The 22,432-nt window shown below is 36.1% G+C and overlaps 1 protein-coding gene across 4 annotated transcripts in view; it reads left to right on the plus strand.

Annotated features, from left to right (window-relative positions):
- Positions 1–22,432, plus strand: part of rdx (BTB/POZ and MATH domain-containing protein rdx) — a 53,044-nt gene that overhangs the window by 12,221 nt on the left and 18,391 nt on the right. Inside the window, exons 2-3 of one of the 4 annotated variants that reach the window (XM_076115472.1) lie at positions 9,226–9,258; positions 22,023–22,058. Coding sequence is in view for 2 of the 4 variants with exons in the window: in XM_076115469.1 (XP_075971584.1) it covers positions 13,990–14,003; positions 22,023–22,058 (50 nt within the window). In the remaining 2 variants the exon portion in view is untranslated. Of the gene's footprint in view, positions 1–9,225; positions 9,259–13,731; positions 14,004–22,022; positions 22,059–22,432 lie in introns of those variants that run through there. The other 3 variants (XM_076115469.1, XM_076115473.1, XM_076115471.1) reach the window with 3 other exon arrangements.

The following is a 22,432-nucleotide window of genomic DNA, read 5'->3' on the forward strand; positions in this document are numbered from 1 at the left end:
TGTAGGTAACAAGATAACAAGCCTTGCGATATATTTTGACAAATTATGTCGTCAAGTTTGAACGTGTTATTTCTAACCTGAAACGTGAAATTGTTCATCAAACATTTAATTTTATCTCAAATACGAATGCACTGATGCATGATGGTGTGTAATTTGCAATCCATCACTTGCTCCATTAGTAGAGTAATGTCATAGGCTACGACATGCGGAACATTAAGACAATACCTAATTTGTCAAAGTGCTATGAGTAGTTTGATATAAGGAAATCAATAACACATGGTATGCACGTAGACTTCGAACCACAAGTCCGGATACGATAAATTTTTGCCAAATTGTGAGTCATCATCACCCACATTTTGTAGAAATCCTGCAGGCAAATATAAAAAGCGGGAGAAAAACCAATGTAATGATGTGAAATTTGTTTTAGTTTACTCATAATTTTACATAGGTTTCGTTTTACAAGGCAAAACACACTTATTAAATACACAATTCTCCTTTTGTTTAGCAATGAAAAGAACGTGTAAATCAAACAATATCAAATATTATAACAGTAGTTTCGTGAAACAGATGACCCTGCAGAACGTGTGCGTATGAGATAATAATGTTAAACCGATATTTCCTTGTATACTCGTACTTGTGAATTGTACCATTAAGTATTTAATACCTTATTGTTAAAGTATGTATGGTTGTGTTTTGTACTCGCAGTATACTTAGCACAGTAACTAATGAGTAACTTGTTCAGGTACATACTAATATGAAAAATAGCAAGCGTGTGTATATTTTAGCTCTGATTACAATTAGACGTGAGATTTCGCTATTGCTATATGCTTTGTTTTATTACATGTTTTTGTATTTAAAAACTCACGGTACTAGCCTTTTGAAGCAGTTAATATACTGTATTATTCTACAACATACTGTTGTAATACTCTGATATTCGTTATCAAGTCTGTTATCGTATTTGTCATCGCTTTACCTCGATCTAATTCGGTACAACGGCACCACTATCTAATAGATGTTTTTAGTTTTTAGGGCCATACATCGCCTGTGGTTAACTGTAGGCGGCCAGTTAACTGTTCAACTATTAGCACGATACGAATCACGTGGAGCTGAAAGCGTATAAGGAAATGTAATCGCGTCATTTTATTCATGTAGGTAGCTAGTGCCCATGAAAAGCATTTAGAGGCTGACTTTTAATCCAAGTCTGTCTTTCACTTTGTGTGAATTCTCAGTAGAGATTGTTGTACCAACAATAATGTACATACGATTAATGTATCGAACATAGTACTGTTTTGGGCTGAAAATACTCAAATTTACATAACTCTATCCTCAAAAAGTACTGCTAAAGTTGTAGAAGAACGAATTTTAAAGATTCGTCATAAATTATATTATTACAGTAATCACGAGCTGGTTGGCGCGATTTCTATAAAACTATCCCTATGATTGCCTACGAATTGTGATTAAATGGTCGTTTATCTACAAAACATGCCGCAAATGCGTAAACACCATGTAGTTATGCGGAAAATAATTGCAAACACCGCACGCAATTATTGATTTCGCAGCACTAATAAACTTTTTTGTTACTAATATTATTATTTTGCTTCTGAGCACGTTATGTTTAGAATATTAAAGTAATTGTTAGTTGAATTGTTCTTCAAAAATGTTCATACGCACGTTACTTCCTGTATGAATATGCCGTTGATATCTGCTCGTATTTGAACTTTCAAAGTTGTGGTTATTCTAACTTTGTAGGTAGAGTATTGGAAAACAGACTTTAACCTTATGTGTATCAGGTTGGAAGTGTGTTGTTGATAGGTGGGCACAAGAGGGGTCAGTATTCCGCGGTTAACTCGTCCGCCGGCAGGGCGTCGACCTCGGATTGCACGCGGACCAGGCTCGCCTGGACACTTGCATTGTCCCATCAACTCGCACCGCATTAGGGCTGTCCATCTCTATACGCATAAATTAAGTGGCAGACATTTTTATGGCGTCATTGAATCTTCGATTAACATAATTGAGTAACTCATAATGCTGATGCCTGCTAATAGAAGCACGTATTGGCATTTCACATATAATATAGCTCAGTATTTCGCTGAAGGTATTTTATTTATACCCGTAGGCAATAGGTTCTTAGTGTTTCTATAAAAGATAACTTGCTTTATAATTCTGGCTAAAGTTTCAGCAACTCTTTGAAGATGTGCGTTTCCATGAAATTCAATATGTAAACGCTCTTGGGCTCTTGCAACGCTTGAAAGTTGCAAGTGAAGAATATTTAGCAATTAATAACCATTAATAAATATCACGAGACAAATGGGCTAATCGATAGCAACATATTAAGCACCGCGCGCGAGCAGGACAGTCACTAGTGGTAAATCGCGTCGAGATACGCGCACTAATTAAACATTAGTTAATTCGGTTATGTATCGGGTGAATCATGACGAGTGGTGTTCGAGTAGTGCAATCAGGTTATCGATTGGTGGTAGAGTTAGCGACGCGGGCCGGGCGTCGACCCTCGCTGCACAAGCCTGGCCACTTGTTTTGAAGCGCATCGTGACCCTAGGACATGCGGCCTGTCTGGATCGCATAACAATACCAATGCCAGACTTCTACTAAAAACTGCATTGTGAATGGCACTGTAAGTGTACCATTTATTAGAGCCCTAGCTAGATTTGGCTACTTGATGTCCTTGCTATAATTTTCGTAGTATAACTATTTAATACTTCATGCCAAAATACCCGTCAAATATCTACTAATGAACTAGAAATTCCTTCTAAATTGAATGCATTTTAGAACATGAAGTGAGACGATGGTATTGGTCGTCAGTTTGAAATTTTAAATTGTAGAGCGCTTCCACAGAATAATATATAGTTCCTTGAAAAAGGTTAACCACTTCCGTTTCGTTTTGTATTTACAGCGTTAACAGGAAAGCTCCATTTATTGATACCCGTTTAAACCAACAGCTAACCACGTCGAAGGTTTTAGTCAAGTAGGTATTTGCTGGATATTTTACACAGTCTCAAAATTAATAGAGCAATTTAAATATTCTCTTTCTGCTACATAATTATTGAGCGAGTTCCTATTCAGAAAGTGGAACCTAGCTGTCTGTTATCTAATAAAGTTTAGCGAAGCGGGGCCTCAAAATACAACGAGAGGTCGGAAGGGAGGGGGCTGGGTCACGAATTTTACGGGTACGGGTGCTCTCGACCCCAACTGAGTTGGTGTAAGTGTGCCACCGATGTATGTAGGTTAACATCGGACGCGCTCGATACGCCACCGCCGCTGCCGCCGATGTCGACCACCTAACCTAGATCAGGGTGCGGAGAGATCGCTTATGAAATCTGGCGCACGCTCACTGCATAAATGAAAACCCACGATATATGTCCGTTTTAGTTAATTTGATACCTACCTCATTAATATCTTTCGGCACATATCGCTTTATTTACGACCTTTGACACGAACATTTGTTTTGTTTTTAATATGGTGTATTATAAATCAAGAATGTTGATACCGATTGTGCCGAACAAAACTGTACATTCAGATATTTGACATAAAAAAACCCATCATTTTCACTGTATTATGTCAAATGAATAAGCCCTTTATCTAAAACAGGAATAATTACATAGTTTCTTGCAGTCGTTATTGCTTGTCCTGTTTGTAACGTGAACAACGCTCTTACTAAGCCCACACCACAGAGCTGGCGAAATTATGTCACATTCTCTATGTAGCGGTTAGTGTAACACGAATTGCAAAAGCGAGGCTTAGCGTACTGTGTACACATTTAACAAAACGTTAACTACCTATTCGTAAACTTTGCCGCGATTAGGCAAACGAAAAGATCAACACACTAACTGGAAGGAGGTGTTCTCACGGAAGTGAATGTTAATACTGATTTTCAACCACGTTTTCTTAATGTGATGCCGTTAGATATCTATATGGAGACGTTTACGTATTATCCAACCAAATCAGTATATTAAAAAAATATATATTGTTTATTAATCTATATATTATTCTAGAACGAAAATAATGTAGACACTCATTTAAAACAGTATTGTCTCATTATATGTTCGCATTTCGAAGCGAAATTAATTGCTTGCCATTGTGCTCTTCTTACTTTTCAAAACTTTCTTAAGGTTTCGAAATTCTGCGAAGATGTTGAAACCGCCTCCGAAAACAGCGATCCTTATATAAAACAACGTTTCATTGTAAAAAGAATCCATCTTATAACTGGAGACTGTAACGAGAGAGAGCTAAGTCTAGAGCTGTAGGCGGTTATTAACTCTAATACTTTCATTGCATATCACTTTAATTAAAGTAAGACTACATTTCAATTAAAACATTTCCAATTCTATTGAAATGAAGTAAATAATCGACTGTATACCTCCCAGCGTATAGAAAGCAAATGAGTCATTCGCGAACGTTTCGTTACAGAAGATCTCTACTTAAGTAACATCCAAAAATACTATCTCTACAAAAAGTTATTCAGTTAAAAACATCAATGGGAAAGTGAAGCAAACAAAAATGGAGGTCGTTGAAGAAAGTTAAATAAAGAGCATCTAACTAGTAAATAAGATAAAAACAAAAATCGAAAGAATTTAAAGCAATAAGAATTATGGATCGCTAATAAACAGCTTTTCACGAACAAAAAACGGAGAAACGAATCTTGAAAATGAAACAGTTGTAGAAAAACATCAGAAATGGACTTAACTTAGTTGCAATAGATCTATGATACCTACGACTGAATTTAATACTTAATATTGCAAAAAAAAATACGTGACAAACGCAACAAAAAAATCTGTTAATGAACTCGATCTAAAAAAATATGCATACGTTTAGAAAATTGAATATCGGCGCTAAAATTATGGTGCAAATCATGACAGTGAAACAACACGTTTACCACATTACAAGAGATGATGTATTTTGGAGAAAAAAAACTGGGTTTTTATGAGCCTACCGGATGTAAAATCAGCCGTGGCATACATGTTCAATGAAGATGCGAAAACGACCTTTGCAAAATGGTTAAGAAAATATAACACTTGCAGCATTTATTTGGCCTGACCTCGTTACACCAATGATGACCGTTCGGCTGCTACTTTTATTTTAGCGAACTCTTCATCTTAATAAATATCTGTTGTAATTACTTCGTTTAAGATAACGGTAAAATTTAGTAATGCACTAGTTGTCCAATGCCATAGAACTAAAATGCTAAAAGTGTCTACAAATCGATACTTGCTCAGTCATCCTTACCGATAGCTCATTCATAATTGATTGTTACTATTATGACTTAGCACACAACGTGGTAAAGACAGTAATATTGCGTTCTAGATATTTTTTGTCATATGATTATTACATGCACCATTTCAAAACTGGCCTTTCAAAACCTTTATGTTTTTAACGGAACATGACACACACTTTCATTATTTGGTTCAAGTATTAAATCAGTATATTGTTAACCTCTCTCGATCTCTGTACGTTACTAAAAATGTACCCGAATAGATTTTCTCTTACAAAATGCATTGACAATACTGTAAAAGACTGATTTAGATGAGATGTACTAAAACTAAGATCTTAGATTTTCCTGCAAAGTTAGGTAACATTCAATTATCTTTTTTATAGTTAGTATAGTTTTGTAAGTTGTCACGATCATCGATCACAACCAGTAGAAATTCCTTTCATTACAAACTTTCAATAGAGATGTTTAAAAAAAATCTTCAACACGAAAGTTTTTACACGGTCAATTTTGTTTTGAAATTTCTACTGTATATATTTTATGTAGCTATTAATAGTTACCGATTATTCTCAATGAAAGTAAGTTTGACATAATATTCTTTTTTGCATTTGGAGATATCTTTATTAGCACCACTGTTATGTAATTTTAGATACTGTTAAAGTAGAGCCACCGATTGTTAGGGTAAAAGTTATTTTAGTAGGCAGTTGAAAGCATGGTTTCAATACTTGAGGGGTGCTCTTTTGAGTAAATCTTAAATGAAATATAGGTAGAGGGTGTTAGAAACACAGGAATGTGCGGGCGAGTGTTCGGCTGCAGCTGGTCCGCTTCTGTCTCGATACGGCCAATTGTGCGCGCCGATTTCAAAACGAAAGTACCGCGCATCTAGGACGGTGAACGTATTTCTCGCTGAGATCTCTTGCAATTTACCAGCTAGTAGGCAGGCACTTTGTCAGAGAATGCGGCATAGCCAGATTGTTAGATATTCATAACTTGCAACATATTACAACTAATCAACGGCATTAGAAACTTGCAAAACAAGCGAGTTTCTAATCTGGTGCGTTTGTTTATTTAATGTGTGAGCTTTTAGCGTTATCGATGATCCAGTTAACCGACCCTTCGGACATTCGAGATAACTACCTGCTCCATCCCGGCTTAAAACAAAATGACTAAATATTTTATACGTATGATGCATACCAACATGTAGATCTTGAGAACAAATACTGTTATTTCACATTTATCGATCTAAATAGAAACATATGATTATAAGAGGTAGCTCCAGTAGCAAAAAAAGCAATGTCACACTATTGACTGTATATGTTTTAGATCTAATAACTTCCATTTCAACATACTCTAGATAAACATATAACATTAACCGATACGTTTCCAAATAAACATAAGTGTTGTATGTTGTAATTATATAATTAAACGTCTTCCTGTAATTTTCAAAAGGTAGTTCCCACTCAGCTGTTTCTCAATCTTCGTACATTTCCTAGTATTCAAATAAGTTAGTGTGGGATATACATACATAAGCAGGTAAGTACGTATGTAGTTTTAGAAGGGTGTTATGAAAGGCGAATGGGGCGTGAAATCGCTGTATCGTACTGCAAGCGCGCGACCGCTCGCGGTTATATCACACGAGATATCGTAACTTTTGCTGGTTACTTTTGTTCACTGTTCTAGTAGAAAGTGCCCGAGTCGAGCCTCTCGCTTTTCTGATACTATTTACTACCTGGGTTTCGAATTGATACATTTTGTGAGAACGAATGCGATTTACCAATTAATTATGTCTATGTTTTGAATTAAGTTAAATTTATGTTAACGCTTTAGAAAAGCAATAGAAAACTATGCATATGAGTATACTACCGTCATAAAATAAGAATTATATATCCTCGACGTATAAATACTTCTCACGTATTAAATGCATTGAAATAGAAAATTTGTAAAAATAGATTTATAATTTATGTTAAATATTTATAAAATGTGGTACACTCAGTAACATAACATGTTTCTATTTCGCAACTTTAATAAATGGTAGCAGAATTTAAATGCGTTATTTGTGTTTAATATTGACAAGTATTGATGCTAATTATATTACAGACTACTCTACTATGGACGCGGTGAACCGCACATGCTATAAGTAGGAAGGTGTGTGATATATTAAGTTTTTTTTTTGTCAACCTAGTTTATTTCATGATGGCCAAATAGAATAATTTGTAATTGTAATACCTAATAAAGTTAAGTTCACTTAACTATGTTAACTATAATTTTTTTAATGATCTTAATTTAATATTGACAATTAGTAAATTCTCGATAAATTGTACTATTTTTTATTATAATTAATTTAATTGGTATATAATGCGTTGCCAGCCTTTTGTTGACTTATTACTACATTACGTCCTAAATTAATTTCCCGTAAATAAATGACCATTAGTTGCGCTATCGTATTAAGGTTTTTATGTCATAAAGCCATAGAGTTGATTATTGACAATCACTAGGCATCTTGCGCCGATGAGTTAATGAGTCTTTGTGATATACGAGTGTACTAGACGTGCGTTCTCTCAACCTACTTCTTGAATGCCGCCATCTCGTAAACAGAAGTCGACTCTATTTTAGAGTATATAAAGATTAAAACATTATTTATTCACTAGCGTTCTCAATCCTACATTTAGGAACTGTTGGTGAGGTGCCATCGCATTGTAAGCTTTAAGGTCGAGGGAGAAGGTATATTATAAGGTGTAGCGTATTGTTTGAGCACTGTACATGTTCCATTCAACCATGAACTCCTTTGAGGAGCGTCCCGCGTTGAGACCTCAATTTTTTAACTCTCTCACTTATTGGTCAATCAGCGTGACATTTGTACTGCATGGTATTACTATTATGCTGCTATAAATTGGCTGTGTTGCAAAAACCTATGCTTTATGATATTGTATGTGGGTGTCCTAATTGAATGCTACCTTAAAAAAATGTCCGAGAAAAAATATGTTCTTCTAATACTATGAGTAGGTATGTATTACACTTTTTTATCAGGGTAGACACACTAAGATTACTTATAATTGCCATTAATTAAAATTTATTCTATTTATTATCGAAAAAAAATTAAAATTAAATGGTTATTTGCGTTTGTTTTATATAAATTAGTTAGGTATGTTTTAGACATCATATTAAAAATTAAAATTGTATATAGTAACAGTCATCTACTTTAGCACTTAAAATAAATCCATGTTTTCCATTATTATTATCATCGTAACACATTTTATACTGACAACGCATCCGTCGGTCTGTAAAAGCAAACAGTGTCAAGGCGGCTTATATTGATTTCAAACTGGTAATGAGTACAAAACTACACAATTGATTTTATTATTGTATGTCATACGCTTTATTTCTTCAGTATTGCTTTATCTTAATGATAATGATCTCTAATTTAAATGAATAATAATTACAAATGTTTTTACAAGCTAAGATTGCAGTGTTTCACTTTGACCGTCTATTTTCGGAGATAGATTTTTCGTATACCAAGTACATATCTAACAAATATTTTTTTTTATATATAGTAGGTATTTTCGCTTAAGAAGAATGTTAGTACTTATACTAAATAAAAATATAAGCTGCATTTAAAAAATATTTATGATGTTATTTTGCATTTGAATATCAGATTCTTCAAGCTAATTTTAGACTTTCACGTGTAGACTCTACATAGTTGCATATTTTCAAAGATATTTAATTTATGCATGCATTTCTCTATCACCTATGTTATAATGATGTAAAATCGTATTCATTGATACAACTTCATAATGTTCGAACTTATAATATTATAGCGTAAGTCTGTGATTTCATCAAAGGTTGTCAGTATCCTGGAAAAGGATATTTTATTACGTTTTCTTCACAACGTACAACGTTAACGTCGTTTAATATTTGCAGTCTTTGATCTTGCACTACCGTCGATAAATTCTGTATTAATTTCCCTCGTTATATTGGTTTTAACATGTGATCTACTTTTTCAGGTATTATTAAGGCCCGCTGAGCACAAGGACAGTGTGAGTATTTAACTTATTTAACATTTTGATTGTTTATTCGTCATTAGTTATTCTAATAAGTTAATTCTGTCCTTAGCTAATGAGTTAGGCTTAAATATTACATGATTTGTTTTACCCCAACTTAGTAATGGATGTAGAGTCGTTAGGTTCGAAACATTATTGTTACGGAGTGCATTAATTTACCTGTTGATTTGATTGCCTTGTGATCTAAATACATACATACTCTTACATTATTCACTTAATACTCCCCGATTTCGCCAATTTTCTCTGTATTGTATCACTCTAGTATAAGTTTTCCCAACAAACTTATTACGTCATCGACCCATCTTGACAGGAGTAAATACCAAATAGTTATAGGCATATTTCACGCACGAAACGTCGCGTCATCGTCAGCTAAAGCCTATTTCCTGTATATACTGTATTTAAAAAAATATATTAATTCAATGATTCCATACGCACCTACCAAGCTCAGACCTACGACCCGAAATTGTGAAATATTTAAATAACACAGTAAGTACATACTTGAAGTCACCTGTGATGCGTTCATGTTTAACGAAGAACCCCGTACAGCGTGTTAACGTTGTGCAAGCGCATTGTAAAGATGATTGCTCAATCAGATGCATCTCGTTTCGTGTAGCCGTGCGTGAGAGTCGAATTTCCCAATAGTTAGATGTGTAGAGAAGTCGAGTGCTTGTCGCGGTGGTTTCCCAATAGAAAGTCCTCCGATGCAGGAAGCGCAGTGCTGCAGCGCACGTGCATTTGCTCGCCCCGCGGCGCCTGGTGGGGCGCCGGCCGATGCACTTTCATGCTGATGACGTCACATCTTACCTTTCGTCAGCGTCACACCGTAGCTCGTAAGAGCTGTTACGCAATGGACGCACGCCACTCAACTTTCCAATTTCGACAACGTGCTATTGTGTAGCGCTTTCAAATTTTACTATACCTTCGCCCGCTTGTTCGGCGCTTTCTTGCATTTCTCTCTCTTTTTAACTACCGCTGAAAAATGCTCTAAACTCGGTGCGCAGCCGCAACGTTCGAGATGCACTTTCACTGTTGCGCACCGCCTCTTATCTCTAATAAATAACAATTAAGATTGCTAGGTTGGTCTCTATAAATTAGTAGTGAGTTATTATGTTCATGTTATATTATGATATACCTCTTTACTCATATCTGATTGGATTTCAGTTTAATTTCTCTGGATTTGAAATTTTAATGCGAAACGTGATCTGCATTTAGGTTCTACTTTTTAAGTATGCCCGAGTTCGCTAACGACGTGTTGCAAACTAAAAGCAAAGGTAACAACGACGTCGACATTGTAGGATTTTCACCTAGCTGTGATAGCGAGCTTTCCACTACGAGCAGCGCGAGAGTTGAGTTGAGAGTCAACCGTTGCTCTCTCTTTAATTTATTAATTTGATATTGTACCTATGTGTATAATAAAAATATGAACATTTAGAACAAAACCACCACATATTGATATATGCAACTGCGTAGGTATTTGACATCGTTCATGAACTAAGTGCTCTCTATATAATAATTTCTCAATGGCCTCCTTTCGTTTTAATAATGTTATGTAGGTTATGTGCTAAAAATATGCTCTTAATAAAATTATTATGCATTTATGTAAAATTGCATTGAATTTGAGAATATTAGAGAATTTGGTGTGAAATATTAATGAAGTTAATTCGCCCCAGAATTATATTAAGCATTTTAATTAGTCTAAGTGTACTAATTTTACTCCTCGCACATTAAGAGGTAGATGTAACAATAATCTGTACCATACTTCTTTCCTATCGAGGAAGCTAGAATTACGTACCGTACGATTCCGTAAATGACTTTCAAATAATCTAAAATAGTCGTTGTGGAGCAACCCCTAGTTCAAAAATAAACTAAGCTTTCCCCTTCGTTATATTATTATGATTTACCCTTTTTTGGTGTGAGCGCCATAGAAACGAAAGGTCAACTCGCATTGTAAATGAGAAAGTTAATCGTGGAAAGTGCGGGCGAGCGGATCTGTGGCACCTGGTGCAGTTTCTAAAAAATATTGTATACCGGGTAGCCTTTCGCCCCATCAACATTGTATGCTTTCAATATCACATCGCTTTTACATATCTCTATCTACAGCTGATGCTTCGCAGCCGATTTCGCTGCTTAGTAGAACCGTAACATCTGTTTCTACGTCCTCTGCAAGAAACAATTACAATATTTTTTCTCAATCAATTAACTACAAAAACAATGGAGTGTGATTGCGTCTATAAACAGGCATAAGGATATAATTTCACTTCATATAATACGTCGAAGGAATTAGGTAACTTCAGTTCAATTCCGGAAATTGATTCCATTAACGGGTTTTCAAAGTTTCCTTGAATTGTATTACTTTTCTGTAGCGCAATGGAAGTTATCTAACCTTGTTTATAAAAAAATACCATGAAGCTCAGAGGTTTGCTCAACATAAATGAAACGAACATTGTTCCGACATACATTGATTGTATTCTATTTCCATCAATTTGGTTGCTCTTATTTTTTATATAAGAATATCTGTTGCTTATTGTAGACATTAGGTAGTTAACCACTGCACATTAATACACTTTCCTTTATGCCGAAACGCTAACTTATTAAAGTGCTCTACATCGCGCGTGTAAAACAGTACATAAAGACAGGTAATCAGCTAATGTATATATTATAACTGTATAATTACTAGTAACTTTAGTATACTTGAGATCATTCCTCAACTTGTAGACAAAAGCGTCTTAGCACCCGTCCACATCATAATGCTCGTCGTTCGTAAACAAACACACATTATGCAAACTGCTGGCATACGCTACCCACGTATAAATTATGTCTCAGACGCTTTAAAACTTTAATAAGTTCACGGATTTTCACTTCGATGTCAACAAAGGAATATATTAGTGAAGTCACGTTTTTAATCATGGCTAAATTAAAAAAGAAACTGCTCTATTTTTACTCTACTTAGTATATTTATTTTACAGTACCATCTTGTTCAATGGTAATCGCTTTTATTAGCTAAATAATGTAAAAAAAAATAGAGCAACACGGAGTTGTATACAGTTCCTATGTTAAAATTAATTTGAAAATAGCAAAAAAATGCGCCCATTTTAAAAAGGTGACAGTGTGTTCGTTCAAAGCATAGTAACGGTTAATCCATAATCTTAATTATCTATGATGTTTTCAATGGCAATATTATGTCTATTGTGCCTTCGTATTCCAAGTATTTTCTTAGAAACACAATACCAAAACAATTCAATTTAAACAAAGGAGCAAAGAATCTGAGCAGGTAAGGTGGGTTGAGGAATCCGAGGCCGAGGGCTTTTTCCCCTCGGGAGGTTAACCCTGAAGGCTCGAGCCAAGGTCGACGAGTGTTTGAGACGCCTTTGAGGGCGAGATGACTCGATGACTTTGACTAACCCTTGCGGTCATATTATTTATATATTCTGTTGTGGCAGCCAATGCACGCGTTATGACTGCAACTAACCTCTCGGCCTTACCAATCGACTCCTCTTCTGATTCAAATGGTAACGTCCCTACGTCGCTCTCATTTTATTTTTTGTTTAAATCGTATAATTTTATTGTTTAACATCCCAAGCAAAAATGCTTTGATTGATTCAATTTTCCTTCTGGATAATACGGGTTTCGAGTGATTTAAATCATTGTTTACTACAATTATAAAGTCTGTATCTAGTTTTTTTAAGTGGCTGAAATTCGAATAATAAATTATGTGTAGTTTGATATTCAACGAATTTTAAATCGTTATATTCGTAACGAATAACGTATTGATGTAAAATTTGGCTTCTGATAATTTTCGTTTTTGTAATGCAGGCTTAAATGCATATAAATCCAAATCTGAATGTAATTCATGTCTATTTGTTAGGTGCGTCGAACAGGGCGGCTCAAGGCTTTGCTCGGGGGCAACAACTTCTCCTTACGTGCACTGAACTAAGCTGCACTCAATGTTTAAGCTTCATATCTCATTGTTGTTCTGCCTTTATATGCTTGTTATTTGTTCTGTTACAAATATTAGTAGTAACAGTATTTTTTGTTTTCTCGGATCTTTATATTTAAGTACCTTAAAATAATAATATAATATCTCGTAACCTGTTGGCGTTTTGTGTTTTTGTCTTCATTAGTATTATTAGATCAACCAAATCTTTTAATTTTCTTGTCCAGGAAAAAGTTACTTCAATTTCGACACTTCTTTGAAACTAACTATACCTACATCACGTTATGTTGAACTTTGATAAGCTCACATCCGTCAAATTCGTGTTAAGCATATGAACAGGCTAAGCTTTCACCAACACAATGAAGTCTGAACGGAGAAAGGGTCCGTGGTGCGCAGCTGTCCCGCGGGCGCCCGTTGTCGGGCGCTCCGCCCTCGCTGACCCCGCGCCTCCGCTCCGCACTCCGCGAGCGGTGAGAGAAGCGCTCACATTCACATTACAAGCCAGTTGACTCCCCCAGTGGCGGCATTTGAGAGTCCAGTGTAGAGTCGCGCCAGTCGGCCGTCACTCGTCGAGCGCAACGTACGTCTGTCACGGCACCGCGCGCAACTTACCAGCCATGTGGTGAAGTGAAACTGTCAAACGTGATACACTTTCGCATACAGGTGTTATTCGGTTTCAGTGGACTATTACACTTTTTATAGCTTGACTTGTGTTTGTTTGTGTTATCAAAGTGGTACAACTATTTTGGAAAATTGGATTATACGAACGTATAATGGCCTTAGCCAGGTGAGCTATTTTGGTTGTTGGAGTCAACGCGGAACTAGTTTATTTTATCATGTTCATCGAAGGACTTTTCGTCGGTTGGGTCGTTACATGATTTAGAACACTCACGTGTTCGCGACGAGCTGATTTAACAGACGACGGCCGCGTTACATGTATGATTATTAATAATATTGACATTTTATTTACATGTTGTGCATTTGTCATGTTAGCTTTTAGAAGTAAGAATATTGAGTTGTTTAGTGCCAATATTGTGTAGATTTCATTTGTTATTTACTATCTCTACAATGGGCGAAAGTTGCTTTGCCCCGCACGCGCATTTAACTTTCCTTGTTGTGTAAGCTAAACGTCAAACGACAGGTAGAGGGAGCAACTTAGAAATCGAGTCACTTTTACTGCAACCATTATCATTAGTAATAATGAACATTTCTAAATCGTTTCTTAATTGACTAGTTTTATATTATTATGTTTGTTTAAAGGCAACAGCTTGCGCTTTTTACTCCCACACCACGCTCAAACGTTTAGTTTATGGCGTTTCGATGTTTTTTCTTATATTCTTTGGCACCCTCGTGCGTCAAGCAACCCCAAACAGATGAACCCCAATGTTGCTTACTTGACGGCGTGTTTTATTTGAAACATTACGGCTTCCATGCAACGGCATCGCTTTATTTTAGTATCTATACATTTGTTTGTTACTATTTACAGTAAAATCTATGTAGATAATGGTGTTTACAGGAAATTCAATGCTTTGTCTTTGATTTTTCAATAGATTTCAGATGAAAATTACGTTTTGATTTCAGCTACGTTAGACTTATATCATTGTCATGAAATTATTTAGGCACCTTTGTCTAGTTGTACTGTAGACAAGCTCAGTGTTACAGATAATAAATACTGCATAATGAGGAAGGTATAATAAAGAGTGTGCCGTAACCATAACGTATGGGCTCGTTTCTTTCCTTTAGCAGGTAGTCAGTCAGGCGAGCCCGGAAAGCGCTCACCTTTTGGTGTTCCAATGTCCTTTTTTCATGCTTCTTTTTTTTTACAAACGATTATAGCATTCTGGTTTTTGTGAACATCACAAAAGTTTTCGAACTTATTGTTAAGCGAATCATGGCATCGTATACTTTATATTATTAGTTTGTTTACCATTCATAATCTATTTGTCAACAGTTTTTGTTAAATACACATTTACGAGTAACATTAATACCACATTTAATACAATACTAAAGTTTAACCCACATGTTAAATACACGAGTAGGTCCGTATATGCATTATTTTTACTACATATTTCATTACCGCTGCAAAGAACCTTAGTTAGCTTTCATTATAAAACTTGTATACATCTCTTCAATCATATCGTATTGCTTTAGAATAGTAGAGTTCGAGTCTGTCGTCTTTCAGCATATTTAATTCATCCCTGCCACCTTAAGTCTCCCCCAAAAGTTTGGTTTCTATACGAAGATACTATTGTATATTGGTTTGGGCAGGAAATAAAGATTTGCGGAGATGCTCCTGGGCGCAGGTCGACGACCTTCCTCCGCGCAGAATGCACGGAAGAGCATAAGTGTGGGTAGATGCCTTCGTCTCGACCCTCTTTACTCTTATTTGTAACGAACACCTCGCAGCCCTCACACCCCGGATATACCTATTTATAACAATGCTCTTGAACTTAAATTTATAACACATTCACTTTGTGTTCTTCAATAATCCTTCACATATAAAACTTAGTTCCTGCAACTCTCTCCTATAATGAAACAAATCGTTTCTTTCATATTATGTACTCAAAAGTTACGATTTTTTTTAATAAACATTCATCAACCATTAATAACAAGATGTTACTTTGTTATGCCAACCTTATTCAGTTGAATGTGATATTAGCAACATGATATCGAATCTTCATATTCTATAATCGATAACCAAGATTCAGCATGTATACGCCTAGTAAGTATACAAGTACTACTTGTATTACATATTTATTAGTTTTACATTGGCAAAGCCAATTTTATTAAATTATATTAGCTGAAACGTAATGAAGGTAACTGAAATCAATTTGTTTTACGGCCCGTTTCAGAATGTTCAAGTAAAACGTGTCAAAAGGTGAACGTAACGCAGATTTTTTTTTATTTCAGAAGACAGAGAACATGATATCTTGATGCGATATTTCATATTGGTGAAACTGATTTAAAAAAAAAACAAAATCTGTTACACATTATTTTAATAGTGTGCACTAATACCAATTACACAGTCCATAACTAAATAACCGACTAGTATGATTGTTTGAATAAATTGGGCGAGGTTATTTCGCAAGAATGTATCAATTTAGTCGAGGGCCGGTGAGCGTGTACAAAGCGAAAGATTGCGGCCGAGCCCGCTCTCTGTGCTCCTGTTTCGTTGACAGCGGAATGCGATAACTAAGTGGGTTTTGGCGGCACCAACTTCGTATTTTGGTTACGATAACGCCAGGTTAAATAGAACTGTCCGTTATCCGAATCGAAATTCTATTACGCTTGTAATGAAACGTAAAAAATGTAGGCTTATTGAAATGATAAGCTTGTTAGCTCTGGCTTTAATCCAACTTACTCTAGTGTCTACGGACTGGTAGTTATGAAATGATTTACGTTAAATTGTATAACTTTAATAAATCACGTGTCTCGCGTGTTCTCGCCGACAAAAAGGAAGGTTATGAATGCCCACATCTAATAAAAGTTTCTAATAGTTTTATTACAACGTTATAGAAAAAATATCTCGTATGTAGCTCCAACTTTGTAATGCACACGAGTTAAAATATAATAATAAAATTATTCATTATGCCACGCCTAATTACATAACAATTTTGATTTAGATAGCACGTTTATTGATACAGTCATTACGTATGTATTTCCAACTCTTCCTTATTATCGTGTTGTGTACATTACACAAGGCCAAGGCTATCAAACGTATACGGCTGAATCTTGTTTGGGAAATCAAATTTATTATTTTTCCGTTCTTATGCCATCGTAAAACTTTGTATCCAAACGTTATTTTGGACAATTTCCGATATTAAGGTCGCTTGAACATGAGCTATCTATAAATCAATGTCACGAAGTAGCTATCTGTTTATGATGGAATCCTCCAAGTTTTAAAAGATTACAACTGTTCACGTGTGTGGGTATATTGAATAGCTCGCCAATGTTAGCGATTTGAAAACGAAATCAGAATGAGTAATGTTTCTTAGAGGTTTCTATTGTTGAACTCGTGTATTTCTCTTTAGAGAATATGGAGAGAATAGCAGTAATTTGTTTTGTGGCCATTTCTTTGGAGAAACCTCATAATTTGAATATAGCGTCTTTGTAGATGGAAAGTACGAGCGACGTTGCGTCTTTCTTCGGCACGGTGCGTGGCGCCTTCTCTTTGTGCGATGATCTCGATTAGTTTCACCAACATACGACTTTAAGCATCTAAGATTTCTTTTAATATCGCATGCTCAGTCGTGAAATATTCTACAGCGTTTCCATAATGATTCTTCACATTCAATGGACTGTTATTGTATACTAGAGCTGTCATTATTTCAATCGACTCTAGTGCACATTTTTTATTGCGCTGCATTTTACTTACGCATACATACTTTTAATTGAGTAAATAAATTAGTCACATCTCTCGTTTCTTCGCTCAGCAATGCTTAGCAGTGTCGCAACGCTGTAACGGGGCGATGCGATATCATTACTCACCTGAAAGTAGTTCATGAAACTATGGCAAGACCTACTCTCTTAAGATTTGCGAGCCCTCGCCGCTTTACCTACTCTTTATTTATTATGTTTATAAACCACGGTTAAATAGTCAGTTGAACTATGTTGCAAGATCTGAAATATTCTCTGTGGTATCTGAATATAGGCAGTGGTAGATAATAGAGCATCAGGTATAAAGCTGTTATTTATTATTTTATTCGTTGTCGATTTGGAACACAGTAGCGTGTGGCGTTAATTTGCCGAGGGAGCAATTCGGAACGGGGACATCGCGCGCACTCCAAGTTGGTCGGAGAGACGAGCGCGTTGACCCATTTTGTGCGTAACGCGGTATGGTGCGTGGAGGAATCGATGATATAGCAACCGAATCTCGAGGCCTTCGCAGCGCTTTACTGATGAGTTTGGATCTGTGTCAGGGTCCTCCCCCGCTCGGCGGTCCCTACGCCTTTCGCCTCTCTACCTCCCACCGGTAGGCAGCCCCTGCTTCGGCTGACCCGTAAAACTCTAGTATTTGTGTTACACTTTCCTAAGGCCTTTTAATGGGTTCATTGTTAATGATACTGTATATTGTTGGAGCATCAGCTCCCATTTAAAATATTATATATTACATTTGGTATGTAACGCCACTTTCATAAGACATCATTAAAATCACAAGTACTGGAGAATAGAGCATTTTTTTTTCTTTTCTCATGGCTAGAGAGATATCAGTAATGACTAAAACCTTGATATAATCAATAAAACGTTTTAAAAAGCCAACATCAGTATTATTATTTAACTATAAATTCTTTTTGAGAGGCTTACCTAAGCTAACTCACATAGAGGTCACTTATTTTGGGGCAATGCATACTTGACCAAGTTTTTCGTATTCATAATGCCTCTATAAAACATGGCTCTCCGTTTCAATATTAGAATAACAAATCCCAGAGTTTAAAGTAGATTTTTACCAATTTGAATTCTTAGTTCTTTTCACTGCTTTTAAAACATTATTCAAAGTAAAAAGAGCATTCTTTCTTAAATCTAGTGTAAATCACAATTGACGCTTGATTGTCTTCGCTATAAGTCGTGACGAAATTGAAGTAACCTAGCTTGTGAATGAAAACATGCATCTGGTTAGCGATGGAGTGGTGATCGACCTTTGCGACTCCGTCACCTTCGTAGCAGTCGGCAGCGCTGTTGGCATTGTCGCCTCGACGCCAATAGGAAGCAACGCGGTCGCAGATTGCTATTGGGCTTAAGGCCATTTTCAATGCACCATCTTTTACCTTGTGCCCCTTATTGTGCAGAATGACCCGAAATCGGCCGTTGTATAACTCGACCATCTACATACATTTTGTTTTATCATCCAATTTATTATCGTTTTGCAATGTTCTGTACTCACAACTTCAGTTATCAACAGACAAGAACGTCGTATTGATTAAAATAAAATTTGTTTGTTCATTACTTTTTGCTCACTATCTAAACGAAAACACGTGAAGATAACATTGATTTTGTTGATCAAAGCGCCTTGTAAACTATTGCCCTACAAATATAAAGTCGTATAACACGCGTAGGCCTTGCCCAATTTTTTTCAAATGCCACTCTTTTACCATGTAGGTCAAATGCATTACGATATCAAATTTGACCCGGTTTATTCTGCTGAGAAGACAGTTTTAATCGTGCATGGACATTTTAATCACTGAGTTGAATTTGAAAAAAATACTGTGTAACTATGATACGTTTTAGTAATGTTTTTATGAAGTTAAATCGTTGCCGACATATTGTTGTTTTATACTATTCGCACCTGCGCCAATTTGCTACTTCCAGACATATGGTGATTAACGAATTGTTAAGATGTAGGAAAGTAGAACGGGGGCATCAAATTCAAGGTCCAATGTAGCTGAACAAATTTATTTTGAACGGTCAAATTCAGCGTTAACATTGAAATACTTGAAAAATACATCCCGTATGACACACACGTATGTTTGGTTTCTATGAAGTTTATTTGTTTAAACAATTAGAGAGGTCGCCTAAATAAAAGTAATATTACATTACATTAGGTTTAATAATATAATTTGAGCTCTGGAAATTTGCATTAGGAAGTAAATCACACTCAATATTATACTAGTTCATTTTGATTACGTCTGAGCGATTTTTCAGTTGGGATTTACTACTGAAAACGGAGAAAAAAAAAACAACATATTGTACAATCTGAAGTAATGTTGTGAAAATCCAAGGCAAGCAGTCACATCATTACAGAACACCTTGTCAACTCTTAACAATGCCTAGAAAATTGCAGTTAGCGTCTGGCATTTTGAAGTTACTTATAAACACTTGCCATTGTACAAAGTACATCAATTATAAAGTATTGGCTTAAATCCCTTTTTTCGTAATTGACGGACGTTTTGTATCGTTTTTGTCTAGTGTTTCTTAATATACACACGGTGCGCATACGAAGACTGAAAGTGTACGTCCGCCTGGTTGTGTGCGCGGCCTCAACCGAGTTTTGTCGATGCTTTCTCGAGCGGCGAACCGGGTCGCGTTCTCGATGCCCGGTGCTGAGCTGGCTGGTACCAACTGCTGCCGTAGTGTCGACGAGCTTGACACACACACACCACTGCACACTGTCTCGCTCTCCTCACACTACTCACACCTACACCTACCCGAGATGTATTGTGTCAGGGCTAGTAAATAATCTTAATAACCGTGCTTAACGAGAGCTCGCAATAAGAATAACTCAACCTGCCATAGATAGTTTATTCTGTAGAATAAATACTTGGCAAATTGCGAAAAGGAGGGCAGAGACGCATTAACATATTTTAAGGTTAAAGGTAAAGATAGAGTCTTTACCTGTAGGTGTTGGCAGAATACTTGGATCGTGTGTTGTAAGATTTGCGTACGTATAATAGCTGATTTATCTTTTCCACTGAAATTAGACATGCAAATTGTGTTTTATAAATTACAGTGTTATTCAATGATTTAAAATGACCCCGGCGGTGTAATAGCTTCTATTTGCTAAACAAAGCACAAGGTTTTAGTTTTGTGTTCCGGGTCGGCGTATGTTTAGATGTGCCGACCTCGTATTCTCCTTGCTGATATTGAATCCTACTGGACTAAACTATAAGTGTTATTCTTTGTAAAACTCATCGTTCTATTTATTGAGGGTTAAACTCGAGGCTGTGATCTAGTTCCTGTATAATAAACATAAACTAACAAAAATATGACATCGTTCTGCTATTAACATGATTGAATGAATTAAATATCCATTAAAATAGGTATCTCAATGACCATCAAAATTTGTTAGATAGAATTAAAGGCAATCGACAGTGACGACCCTCGCCACTGTAGGAAGTGGGGTCATACAATTTATATTAGGCTGAAGTCAAGGTTTTGCCAATCATTTTGGCCATCTAGTAATTCATAGGACAATAAAAGTTGAGGCCAAACCAGTTCAGACTTCGTTGTCATTTATAATGAGATAAGAGGACCTCACTCACTTCCTGAAGAATATCAAGCGAATTTATATAAGATATAAGCAGTCTTTGGAGAAAATCTATTGTAGTTTATATTTATGATTGCATATTCATGGTAAAACAATGTAGAACTCGTTGTAGTAGGGCCGAGGTGGCACAGTTTCTTGTTTGAGTTATAAATCAATCTGTCCTAGTTAGATTAGTGTCTACATGCGGCGTTACACAGTCATCGATGTCTTTGCTTTCCAATGGCAGTGTTGCCAAATAGTGATGGTGTATTTCGTATAGGCGAGGCAGTTGCGCGGACCGTGTGTCGGCTCCGTTTCCCCTCAATCGCACACCTTCACGTGTGTCGCTTTGTTTGTTATATAATCGGCCGCAACTCCTGCTCGCACCACTCTTTGTATTTAAAACATGTAAGCTGCCGTCGCAATAATTTCAAAATAATTTCACTGTGAACTTTTTGTTCTTTTATGTAGGATTTTAGGCGGTTAGGTTGTGTTTGTGTAATTGCTTACTCATGGAAGGTAACTTGTATAAAAAAGTATATTGGTATAATAGCACTAAGTATATACTTGACGCCCATATCCAATTATCAAGAGCATCGAGCATATAAAGCAATATGTGGGTTTACAATGTAACGGTTGCAAGCAAACCGCTTCAGTTGCCGTGCGTTCAGTTGGAATCAGAATTGGCCGTTCGTCCTCGGCCTCGCGCGACCGCTTCCGCCTTACAGCTTATCCTCGCCCGCGGTGCCCATGATAATCTTTTGTAGTATGAGCCTTGATCCTAGGCCTCTCCGCCAAAGTCACCGTCTATTTATCACTATAACAATATTGTAATTTCCTTTCTAGGTATAATCAGCAAACCGCGCGCGCCTCGTCGTTGAAGTACGTAATATTTTTAAGTAATTTATTTATTTTAACCATTTATAATGTACATTTGTAGATTACATATTTTAACATTTTATATTATTAACTATATGATAGTAAAAAGTAATTACAATGAGGCGTTGCGATTTTTAAATCTCTCTTATGCTCACTTTATATAACGAAATACAATTCAATCAATAAAGTATCAGAACAAAGAATAATTAAGTCCATACTTTTTGAATTTGCAACTTCCATGAGAACAGTTTCACTAATAACGTTGGTTTTATTGAGCCACGTGCAAACAGGTAGGCGTGAGTGCGGCTACGTCACAGCACAAGCCTATGAAGGTCATGACGTAACGACGTAGTCTCACCATTATTCAGTTTGTCGAT

This window comes from Anticarsia gemmatalis, chromosome 6 (assembly GCF_050436995.1).
Source record: "Anticarsia gemmatalis isolate Benzon Research Colony breed Stoneville strain chromosome 6, ilAntGemm2 primary, whole genome shotgun sequence".
Lineage (NCBI taxonomy): Eukaryota > Metazoa > Arthropoda > Insecta > Lepidoptera > Erebidae > Anticarsia > Anticarsia gemmatalis.